The 12,373-nt window shown below is 50.7% G+C and overlaps 1 protein-coding gene across 1 annotated transcript in view; it reads left to right on the forward strand.

Moving 5' to 3' along the window:
* Nova2 (NOVA alternative splicing regulator 2) overlaps nucleotides 1–12,373 on the forward strand; it is a 41,213-nt gene that overhangs the window by 15,214 nt on the left and 13,626 nt on the right. The window contains 2 exon segments of the mRNA NM_001427170.2: nucleotides 2,033–2,176; nucleotides 9,445–9,611. Of these exon segments, the coding sequence (NP_001414099.1) occupies nucleotides 2,033–2,176; nucleotides 9,445–9,611 (311 nt within the window).

Below are 12,373 nucleotides of genomic sequence, written 5' to 3' on the forward strand. Positions count from 1 at the left end.
ATTTTTTACAGCTCAGAGGACAACTGGCAGGAGTCCATTCTCCCCTTCTACAATGTGTGTCTTGGGTATTGAACTGAAGTCACGTCAGGCTTGGCTGCAGACTCTTTTCACCACTGAGCCATCTTGCTGGCCCGAGAGGAATATTCTCAAATCTTAAATTAGTTCATACCCCATCGATATCCCCATCCCACTTGGACTAAGAGCCCAAGGCATCACTGTGGCCCACAAGCCTCACCAGTCTGCCATCACCACCACTTCCTCTCCCTCTTCCCCTCCCACTCAGTAACACAGACTCAGCTTCCTTGACTTGCTCACAAAGCAGCCCCCTCAGGAACCTTCACTCCTGCCAAGTGGCTCGGCTCCTCCTCCATACCTCAGTGACGATAGCCTAGGATATGAACTCCAGAGCAAGGCTGAGGCCACATTTCAGCTCTCCACTCCACCAACTCAGTGACTCTGAGACGATTCCTTAACCTTCTTTCTTCATCTGTAGAATGGGTTTCTTCTTACGAACAATGGCGAAAATTCATATAACCTATGTCTGTAGAGAACTTCTGGTGGGATCGAGTGTTTATCGGATGCTACAGATGAATGGTGAATAAATAAATATGCCTACTCAGAGCTGTGCCTTATGGCCAGAGGCCCGTCACCTCAGATGCTCTGAAGGACAAGGCAGGAGAATCCCCAAGTTCAATGTTTTCTTAGGATACAGAGTGAGTTCAAAGCCAGCCTTGGGCAACCTGAGTGAGATCCTGTCCCTAAATTTAAAAAAGGGCCCTGCCTAGAATCCCCCAGTGAGGGGCTGGGAGTGTGGCTCAGTGGTGGAGCCCCTGCCTAGAATCCCCAGTGAGGGGCTGGGGGTGTCATTCACTGATTGCAAGAGAGCCTTGGTTCAATATCTAGCACCCTAAAACAGTAAACAAAGGTGTGGTCCTTTCCTGGCCCTCACATCTGACCTTGCACTCCTCTGCCCCTCCCCATCCCTTTTCCTGCTTCTTTTAGCTCTCATACTATTCTGCTTCCTCCCATCCTGCATGAACTATAGCATGGCTCCTCTCTAGAAGAATGTCATTGTCTGAGCCCTAGCTTAGGTTCCTCAAACTCTCATGGCCTTATTTGCACACAAAACGCAGGCGACCCTTGCTATTTCCTTCAGGGCTGTTTCCCCACTGATGCTAAGGGTGTGCACGGGCCAGGCAGGTACTCAGTAATTGTTGGATGAATGGATGAAGCAACCAATCAATCCTGGGGATTTCGCTTAGCTGACAGAGCGCTTGCCTAGCAGGCATGAGATCCTGGGTTCCATCCCCAGTACTCCATTAAAAACAACAAAAACAAAAAAAACAAAAAACAAAAAAACATGGTTGTGGTGGGGAGGTGGCCCAGTGGTTAAGAGCACCGACTGCTCTTCCAGAGGTCCTGAGTGCAGGTCCCTGCAACTACATGGTGGCTCACAACCATCTCTAGTGGGAACTGATGCCCTCTTCTGGTGTGTCTGAAGACAGTGATGGTGTACTCATATACATAAAATAAATAAGTAAATCTTAAAAAAAAAAAAAGAAGAACATGGTTGTATCTGTGATCCCAGCATTGGGAGACGGAGACAGATCAGGAATTCAAAGCCATCCTTGGCTATATAATTTGAGGCTGGCCCGGGCTATGTAAGAGCCTGCCATAGATAGATAAATAGATAGATAGATAGATAGATAGATAGATAGATAGATAGATAGATAGATAGAATGAATAGATAAGGTAGATAGAATGAATGAATGTAGGTCAGGCATGGTGGTGTACACTTTAATCCCAACACCCGGGAGACAGGGGCAGGTGGTTATCTGTGAATGTGTTCCAAACTGCCGGGCTACATAGTGAGACTTTGTTGCAAAAAATGGGTGTGGGGGGAAAGAAGTGAATGAATGAAGATGGTTTTATGTTATCTAACTGCTGTTGCCATAGTCGTTGCTACAGTAACATGCCTTCCTAACGTGGGACCCCTCCCTCGCTCACTCCCTCCCACCTGTATGCCCTGCAGAGGAAGGCGAGTACTTCCTGAAGGTGCTTATCCCCAGCTACGCAGCCGGCTCAATCATCGGCAAAGGTGGCCAGACCATCGTGCAGCTCCAGAAGGAGACGGGAGCCACCATCAAGCTATCTAAGTCCAAAGACTTCTACCCAGGTAAGCGGCAGACCGGCCAGGTGCCTGAGCTGAACTTCTCTCTTCTCCTTCCGTCTTTCCTGAGCCCTGGGTGTGAGGAAGGATTGCGGTTAGGACAGTTAGAGTGACGGAGAAGGGCTACTTTCTCTCCCCCTTAGAAAGCCTGAGCTGCCTGCAGCCCACAGGGCCTGGCCTGAGCAGATGGGGGTGGGGGCAGGGCCAGACAATGAGCTGCTGCATATTCATGAGATCATTTGCATTATGCCAGGCAGTTGTGTCCCTTCCCACACACCTGCCGCCTCCGGTCAGTCAGTCGGAGCAGCCAGGGGGGGGAGGACGGCAGGTGTCCGGGCTGGGTGGGGGCAGCCTTCTGAATTACCCACACCCCTCTGTCCATTTGGGTGTATTAACCTAACTTGCATCCAATATACTCTCCTCTGAGTCATTTTGGAGAAGGGGCTTTTTAAAAATTCTTTTCTTTCGTTTTTCCCCCTTTGAGGTAGCTGAGAGTGATCTTGAACTCATCACCCTGCCTCCGCCTCCCAAGTGCTGGGATTGCAGGTGCATGCCCCATACCCGCTTTGCTTTCTTGAGGCATTTCGAAAGAGAGACTGTCTCACCCCATAGCCCGTTCTGGCCTGTAGTTTCCAATTCTTCCCCTCTCTCCCACTGCTGGGCTCACAGATAGTGCGCCACCATGCCCTGCCTGATGCTTCTCACACAGCTGTTTCTGCCCGGCCCATCTTTTGTGCCCTTCTGCCTCTCTCTGCTCTTGTCTCTAGGGATTTGTCTGGCTATCTGCATCTCCTGTCCTCTGAGGCTCTCATCCTGTCCATCTGTCTGTCCTTCTGTCCTCCCATCCCTTTCTGTTCTCCCATCTCTCTCTGCTTCCCACCACCACCCCTGCCTCCGAACTTCATTTGACCCAATTTAATGGTGACCCCAGGGGTCAGGGGATGGGGGCACGCCATTGCAGGTGTTTGCTCCCCTGTTTGGCTTCAGCCTCTGTTCACTCGTCTGTCTCTGCCCCCCTTTTAGGTTTCTCTCTTGAAAAAGTCTCATCTTCCCACAGCTGTTCTTTTCTTCACTCACCTCAGCCCAACCCATTCTCTGCCTCTTCCTAGACTCCATCTTGTTTCCTCTCAATTCTTTTTGAGACAAAGTCTTATGAAGCACAGGCTGGTCTCATATGTACCCTATAGCCAAGGATGACCTTGAACTCCTGCTCCTCCTGCTCCCACATCCAACATGCTAGCATTACAGACTTTGGCTGCCATTGTGCGGAATTTATACAGGGCTGGGGCTCAAATGCTAGGCTTCTAGTATGCTAGGCACTCACTCTACCCCTGTGCTACATGCTCAGCCCCCAGCCACAGCTCTCTTTAAGATCCTTCCAGGTCTCTCACTCCCAAAGCCGAGGAGCCCCAGCCAGACGCCAGAAGTGCATCCACAGTGCATCCACCACCGGCTCTACAGCATCCTTAATCCTCTCGGATTTTTTAATATTTTAGGTCAGATACCAGAGATGTAGCACAGGCTTTGGATCTCTCTCGTTCGTTCTCATTCTCTCTCTCTTCTCATTTTCTTTCTTTCTCTTTCTCCCTCTCCCTTTTCCTCCCCTTCCTTCCCTGCTCCCTCCTCTCTTTCAGTCTCCTCATTCCTTTTTTCCCTCTCTCTCCTCAATCTTCCCTTTCTCTTTCTCTTCCCTGCCTCCTCCCCCTTCCTCCCCCTCCTTTCTCACTCTTGTAGTCCTCCACCCTCCCTTTGTCTCTATCCTCTCCTTACCTATTTCCATTCTTCCGTTTTCTTCTCATCTTCCCTTCCCTTCTCTTTCCTCCCCTCCTCCCTCTCTCTTCCCTCTCTTTTGTCCTGTTTCTTCTCTTTCCTTCCTGTCTTCTACTTTTCCCTCCCCCTTTCCATCTCTTCTCTCCCTTTTTCCCTCCCCATACCATGTCTCCTCCCTCTCCCCTCCACTTTTCCCTCCTCCCTGCCCTCCTCCCTTCCATTCTCCCTGCCCTCCTCTCTTCCCTCCTCCCTGCCCTCCTCCCTGCCCTCTTCCTTGCCCTCCTCCCTAGCTTCCCTTCCCTCTCCCTCCCTGCCCTCTTACCCTGCCCTCCTCCCTTCCCTCCCTGCCTCTCATCTCACTAAGCTGCTTTGACCAAGAGTTTAGAGAAAAATCTAGTAACCCGGGCGCCCCACCTCCTTTCCTCATCCATCCTGGCCCAGTTTCCTCTTTACCGGTCTAGCCCACACCATGTGGGTGAGACCTCTCTGCCCAGGACATCTGTCTGAGGACACTTAGCTCCTTGCCTCTGCATCACACTCTGTGCTATGAGGTGGGGACATTCCCTCCTTCCAGCTCATTGCCCTGCCCAGAGCCAGGCTACTGGGACACCCACAGTCCTTGATACTCCTACACCACCACATACTGTGTCCATGAGCAAACTAATGTGAGCCACTTCTCTGCGCATCTCACAGCCAGACAACCCAACCAGCTCCTGACATGGACCGTGCAGGACTTAGAGAGGCTGACTCCTCAGTCAGGGGCATGGGGTGTGGCTTCTCATAATGCCGCCCTACTTCCATCCCGAGGACCTCAGATTACACAACTGTTATGCTTGCATGTCTCTGGGGGTGTATTTCCTTGGGACCCTGATAGATGGCCTTTCATTCAGTCACCCAACACACATTCATTCTCCTCCTCTTGTGTCCCTGGTTGGACAAACATGTGGACACAGCAGTAAGAGAAATCTGATTTGTTCTCTTGGATCTCAAGCCAGGGAGAGAGACCTGGAGTCACTGATGATGACCCAGAATGCCCAGGGCTAGAACAGGAAGGTCAGAGAAAGATGAGAGCTGAGACAGAGTGCTTGGCCCAGACCAGGGAAGATAGGCAGAGCTGCCCGGAAGGGAAGCCTACAACCATCATGTGACTTCAAGTGTGCTAGGGAAGGGTCCAGAAGGGACCCTGAAAGAGCCACACAACAAGAGCTGGGAGATGGTTTGCTGGAAGGTGAGGCTGACCTGTTGGAAACAGGAGAGAAAGAACAGCAGAGAAGCAGAGTGACAGTGTAAGCCTTGGCCAGGCATCATGGCTTGGACCTGTGCTCCCAATGACTAAAAGGAGGGACCGGGAAACTCACAGGTTCAAGACCTGCTGCTCTGGTAACTTAGCAAGACCCTGTATCAAAGACAGACAGAGAGAGAGAGAGAGAGAGAGAGAGAGAGAGAGAGAGAGAGAGAGAGAGAGAGAGAGAACAAGCTGGGGCATGGCTTAGGGCCAGGGAGGGGCTGGGGGCCTGGCTCAGTGGTAAAGGCACTTACCCAGCATATGCAAGAGCTCAATCTCCAATAACAAAAACCAGAGAACCAGTGTTGGGCTAAAGCTTGCACTTCATAAGCTTGTCTATTTCACAAAGCTAAACCTACCCAGCCTTTAACCCTACCCACAAAGCTAACCCTACCCATCCAAAGAGATGGATTCAGAACACGCAGAAAAGTGCCTCACCTTGGTAATGAAGCCCAGAAATTCAGGTTCAGTCCTTTTGGATTTTTCATGATAAAGTGAAGAACTGAAAGGCAGTAAGTACTGACCCAAAGCCTCAAAGACTCCCTGACCGCACCACTTCCCCGAATAAAGCTAAACACCACAGACTTGGAGCATGTGTCAAAGGCTCTGGGCCTGACTCCCACAAGCAAAGCACGAGCGCTCATGTGGCGATCTTCATAATCATCATTGATTATAACATTGCTGCAACAAAGTGCAAAATCTTAGGTGTCTACTAAACGACTTCTTTCATATTCTTAACATTCGAAGCCTCAAAGCCGGAGAGGTGGCTGAGCGACGAGGAGCACTGGCTGTTTTTCCAGAAGAACCAGGTTCGGTTCTTCCCTCCACATGGTGGCTCACAGCCATCTGTAAGCTCCAGTCCTAGGGGGCCCAACAGCCTCTGCTGGCCTCTGTGGGCCCGGCAGGAATACGCAAACATACAAGCAAACGCTCACGCACATAAAATGAAAATAAAGAAATCTTAAAAGGCAGAGTTTCAGGGCTCACAAGATGACTGAGCCGTTAAGACCACTTGCTGCTCTTTCGGAGAACTCGAGTTCAAATCCCAGAACCCACATCGGATAACTCATGAACACCCACCTGTAACTCCAGTTCCAGGGCATGTAGCACTCTCTTCTAGTACACACACACGCGCGCACACACACACACACACACACACACACACACACACACATACACGCACACACACACACACACACACATACACGCACACACACGTCTAAACCAAACACAAAGTCTCTTCAAACAACTAGAAAGTAAAAGCAGAGGTTTTGCTGTGTAGGTCCCCATGTTGCTCCTTCGGAGTGTACACACGTGCACACGTACACACACACATGCATAGGGCTAATAACTCAAAGAATCTCAAATTTAACGCTGAATGGATTGGGATTTAGAGCACAGAACCTACACTAGGTATGGTGGCATATATGTGTCCCCTCAATATTTGGTAAGCTGAGGCAGGAGGATAGCAGGCAGATTCAAGACCAGTCTGGGCTACCTAGCAAGACATTGCTTCAAAGCAAAAACAAGACACAAAGATGGCAGAAACTGGCGAAGAGGAGAGTCCCTGAGTTCGAATCCTAGAACCCTTGGGAATCCGGGTGCGGTAACCCTCAGGCTCCCATGATTGCATGGGAGGCAGACGGGAGGGTCTCCAGATGTTGTGGGAGAGTTAGTCTGCCCTGCTATGTAGTGGGGAAGAGGACAGCCTACCTCGGATAAAGGCAAGGACCAACAAGTGAAGCTGTCCCCTGAAGCACAGACACACATACACGGTCTCTGATGGTTCTGTACCACGAGTGATCTGGGACAAGACCAGAGTTCTCCGTGTCCTTAGCAGGACATCAGGGCAGCTGAGCCATGGCCTACCTCCTGTCAGTGAAGAGTGAACAAACTGAAACCAAGTCCTCAGAGTGGTGCCTGGTGTTGTGGAACCCCCAGCTGTTATTACAGGACGCTTCTCTGGGATTTAACAGGGTCCTCTTATCAAGCTCCTGTAGATCTCAGGGAAAGAACTACATGGGGGGAGGGGCACACACAGACTTACTGAGTTAGGAAGGAAGCCCTACAGAGATGGTGACCCTGGCCACTTCTCCCATGCTATCTCCAGGGTTTCCCTTCTCCCCCACCCCCATCCCCACCCTCATTCCCGATCCACACCCTTTCCTATTTACACCCAGACAGAGGCAGCCTACAGCTGACTCACCCTTGGCCCAGACCAAGCTATTGTTCTTGGGTGGAGTGGGGCATAAAAGTGAGGACCATGTTGCCAAGGGCAAGGGCAGGGGCTGTCAGCATCACGGTTGGCTAACTGACAGGGACACCCCAGACCCATGGCAGCATTGAAGGGCCAGGCTGAGAGACAGCAAGGGACAGATCAGGGTTATATACCTGGCACCCTGCTCCATAATGACACTCAGCACTAAGTGTCCCAGACACACAGGCACAGGACCTGGCACACATTCAAAAACCTTTAACAGACCCAGGGAGCTGACTGTACAAGCTGTGTCCTCCAGGAGACAGAGATGCTCACACATCACATCAAAGAGGCCCAGGCACACCAAGGTCCCCATATTCACACACAGGTCAGGCGCTGTTGAGGGTTCTTTGTCTCTACGCTGTACACATTCGGGAATGTACACATACACCAGTATACACGCCATTCGAACAGCCCCATACAGACATTTACGTCTGTCTGTCTGTAGCCTCATCGTCACACAGCCAGTAAAAGGCTGGCGGCTGAGTCCTCTGTGTGTGTGTGTGTGTGTGTGTGTGTGTGTGTGTGTGTGTGTGTGTGTGTGTTTATACATGCTAATAGTTTCACACCACATACTGATCACCCAGGCAGCCTGGGAACACCTAGAGGTGTGCACTGTCCTTTCGTCTTGCTCGCACAGATGCAAACCCACACTGCCAGTGGACAGGGTTCAGTCACTGCATAGCCTCTGTTGCTTACATGCTAATAATGTCTTCCTTCTCTGAGCCTTGTTACTCCAGTCATTGTGTTATATTATGCTTTGGTATATGTTGCTGGGGATTAAATCCAGGAACTTGTACATACTAGGCAAGTACCTGACTGAGTTACACCCATAGCCCCTGGGAGATTCAGGGCTAGTGTTAGTGTTAGGATTCTACTTCTAAACCACGCCCCCAGCCTGTCACTGAGGGATTCTAGGCAGGGGCTCCCCACTGAGCCACACCCCCAGGCCCTCACTGGGGGAGTCTAGGCAGGTGCTGAAGCATACCCCAGGACACAGTATGTTTCTATCGCAATCTCTTCTGGACTTTCTCTTAGACACACACAGGGTTGGTCATCTTCCCCTGCCCAAGTACACAGAGATACTCTCACAGTTTCCCCGAGGCAGCCTCACAGGTACACACACAGATCGCGATGTCAACCATAACCGTTTCTCTCTGGTTTCAATATCACCCAGCTACTCTTATCCCCTTCCCCAATACACACATTCAGAGAATGCCGGTCAGACCTGCCGCCAGTACCTGGAAGATCTCCAGAAAGGGCAGCTGGCAACTCCACCTTCTATTTCTAGTCTCTTGGTCTCTATTTTTTTAGAGTTGCCTTTGACCTAGCCTGCTCTTCCCCTAGCCACACCCCTGCCCTCCCCCACACCCAGCCCTCCATCTGGTGGGTCTAGGTTCGCTCTCTGGCCTCTCTTCTGCCTCCCCCATCCCCCCACCTTTCCCCCAATCCTTTCCAAAAGCCCAGAGGCCAGGCGCTGTAGGCTTTCAGCGGTTACCATAGCAACCGAGCCTCATCCCTCATCCCCCTGGGGGTGGGCTGAGGACCCGGCCAGCCAGACCGATAAGGGGGTTCCAGTTACTGTGGCAACCGTTTCGGGCCTAAGCTCACTGCTTCTGGAAGGGGAGGGGGGTGAGCTTCGAGTGAATGGTTACCACAGCAACCAGGGGGAGCCCATAAGAACTGGGAAGAGGCAGCTGAGCCCTACCTCCCGTGCCCAGGGCTGCTGTGGGCACTTAAGCATCATTCTTCCATCCCCCCGGGTTGTTTTAGGGGAGGGAGATAAAGTACAGATTATAAAACAGGGATTCCATTCATTCTCTGAGCTAGCTACCCAGCATGGACCAGTCGCCCACATCAGCTGGCCCAGACCTTGGCTTTTCCATTCCATGAAATGGAGCCAGTCTGTCAGGAATGTCTCCATTGCTGTCTGATGTGTGCCCTCTGTCCCTTCCTTAACAGGAACTACAGAACGGGTATGCCTAGTACAGGGCACAGCAGAGGCCTTGAACGCTGCCCACAGCTTTATCGCAGAAAAGGTCCGAGAAATCCCTCAAGCGATGACCAAGCCTGAGGTGGTCAACATCCTTCAACCCCAAACCACGATGAACCCCGACAGAGCCAAGCAGGTCAGCTGGGAACTGACAGTGGGTTTCTGTAAAGCTGGCGAGGTGCCTGCACAGTGGGTTCTGTCAGAGATGTGGTTCTTTTGGCAAATGCCTGCAAGAGGTTAATATTCGAAAATCAGCTCCAATAGTCTCGAAAGGGCTCCACACTGCTGGTAGTGGGCTGGATTCAGAGGAACTGGAGACCAAGGCTAGTACCCTCCCATTCATCCGTCCTTCCGGAGATGCCCTACCTCCTTTCCTTTCCACCCGTCTCTCAAAGCAACCTGCCTCCTATTTCCTGTGTTCACCGGAAGTGACTTCGTGACAGCTCAACCTCTCCAGGATTTTAGAAGCAGCCTTTTTATCTCTCTCCTCCCTGATACCCATTATGGGGATAGAGATAAGTGTTTTGCTAAGAGAAAGAGAGAGGCTGATCGCCATCCTACCCAACCCTGTCTAGAAAGGATGGAGAAGGGAAGGCTGCCTCTCGGTTGCCTTAGTTACCAGGAAGCAGTGGTGTACGGGGGCGTGGCAGAGAGCGAACCAATGGTTTCCCGAGCCTCTCGGTTGCCATGACAACGTTGCGCCTGGGACAGGTGGGCTCTTAATGGAAAGTCTCTGGATTTGACGATCTTGGGGTTTTGGTTTTTTGGTTTGGTTTGGTTTGGTTTGGTTTTGGGGGTCCCGATCAATTGGGGGTTGCGGGGAGAAGAGGAACGCAGGGATGGTTTCAAGCTCTTCCGGTTCCCTGTTCACTCCCAAATATATGAGCTCTGGACACAAAGGAGAAAAGTCCTGCGCCAGCTAGCAGGGCGCCCGAGAGAGCTCCTTAAAGCCAGACTAGAAAGCAAAGGCTTGGTACAAAGAAGCTGAGATTCTTCAGCCCTGGCATTGAGGAGACCATAAACCTGAATTCTCCTAAACTCTTGGGAACAGGGTGGGTGGAGAGCCCTGGAGGAATGCGTTCCTTGAGACTTGGCGCGCGGCTGCTGTCCTTGGTGCTGAAGAGGCTGCGCTCCTAGCGCCCAGCCAGGGCTCTCCAAAATGTCTTCACAGGCAGGTTAGAGAGACTGTACTTGGCCCCTTCCCTCCGCTTTGGTGTGGCCACAAGGGAGCGAAGATTCATAGAATGTGGAGGTTGCGTGGGAAATGGGGTCAGTACCATTTAGACCTTACACCCACATAGGACAGTCAGAAGGTTTCAGAACTAGGATCTAGTCTTTATTTTATCATCCCAAGGTTTCCAAAAAATGAGTGTGTGGCTGGAGGCCCTGGCTATGGAGTCACATTTAAGTTGAATCCTCTGATATTTCTTCCTACCTTTTGGCCTCAAGCAAGTGACAAGATTATGGTTGCTCCTTGCCTAGTTTTTCTTATTTGTAAAATGAGATTTATTTTGGTATAGATTCGTGGATGGTGGTTAGTTCAATAGTGTTTGGGGAAAGTATTTAGCGTGGATAGCTAGTGCATAGACAGTGCTAACAAAGTGCACTGGGCAAGGTGGTATATTGTAATCTAGTACAGGGTGGTAGAGGCAGGAGGATGGAGAACATTTCAGGCTATCCTGGACTACATAGCAAGACTCTTCCTCCCCCTCAAAAACACAATGTCAGCTGTTCTGGATTTTGGTTCTGAGACAAGAGTGCATACAGTAGCCAAAACAGCAGGCCTTGAAGTCACAGTGATCCACCTATCTCAGGCTTCTATATGCTGGGATTAAAGACATGAGACATCATACGTGGCTTTCCCTTTTTCTCTTTGGTGTGTGTGTGTGTGTGTGTGTGTGTGTGTGTGTGTGTGTGTGTGCTTGTGTATACGAATGAGGGTTTGCATGTGTACAGATGCACAACACCTGTGTATATACGTATGTGTGGGTGGAGTTTTTCAAGGTTAAAGTCAGGTGTCTTCCTCAGTCTTTCTCCACTTTATTTGTGGAGGCGAGGTCTGTTGCTGAATTGGCCAGTCTAATTAGCTAGCTTGCCCTGAGGATGCCCAGTCTCTGACTCTCAGAGCTGTGGTTACTCACAGCTCCCACCCCTGCCTGGCTTTTACCAAGGTGCTAGGGATTCAACCTCTGTCCTTGGTACTTTAACTAACTGAGTCATTCACAAACCTTATTTTTTTCCCCCTTTCTTTGGACATAGGGAAATTTTGGAAGATTAAGGTTGGTGTCAGACTCATGAGGTAGTCAGTACTGCCACTGCCCACCTCCTGAGAGCTGAAATTACAGATATGAAGCCCCATATCCTCCTGTCAATGAGGTGCTAGAAATCTAGCCCAGAGCTCTGTGCATGCTAAGCACAAAACCAGCCCATCGAACTACAGCTTCAGACGTGCTACAGCGTTTTCTCCCGTTGTGGGGTATGGGAGGATGAGAGAACAACTAGGGGGAGTTGGTTTTCTCCCTCCACGCTGTGGGTTTCAAGGATGACATTCAAGTAGTCAGTCTTAGAGCAGCAAGTGCCTTAACCCACTGGGCCTCCTCATGGGCTCCCATCACAGGACTTGTCATAATCAGGACTGCTGCCCACTTTTCTTCTTTGGGCTCGCTGTGTCAGGGATGTTTGCCTCCGTTTCTCTTTTGTTAAGGCACAGCATCAGCATCCAGGAGCTATACATCCAATGTTTTCAAGATCTAGGCAGGGGATAAGAAAGCATTAAGGCCTGTGGCTCCCTAAAGGACTAGATATTTTAACAGGGACAGGGTGACCCATGGTAGGCTTCATCTAATTCTCCTTGGGGAGCACAAACCATTCCCACATCATGCAGACATCTGAAAAGAA

This window comes from Rattus norvegicus, chromosome 1 (genome assembly GCF_021556685.1).
Source record: "Rattus norvegicus strain SHRSP/BbbUtx chromosome 1, alternate assembly SHRSP_T2T, whole genome shotgun sequence".
In the NCBI taxonomy this organism is placed as follows: domain Eukaryota; kingdom Metazoa; phylum Chordata; class Mammalia; order Rodentia; family Muridae; genus Rattus; species Rattus norvegicus.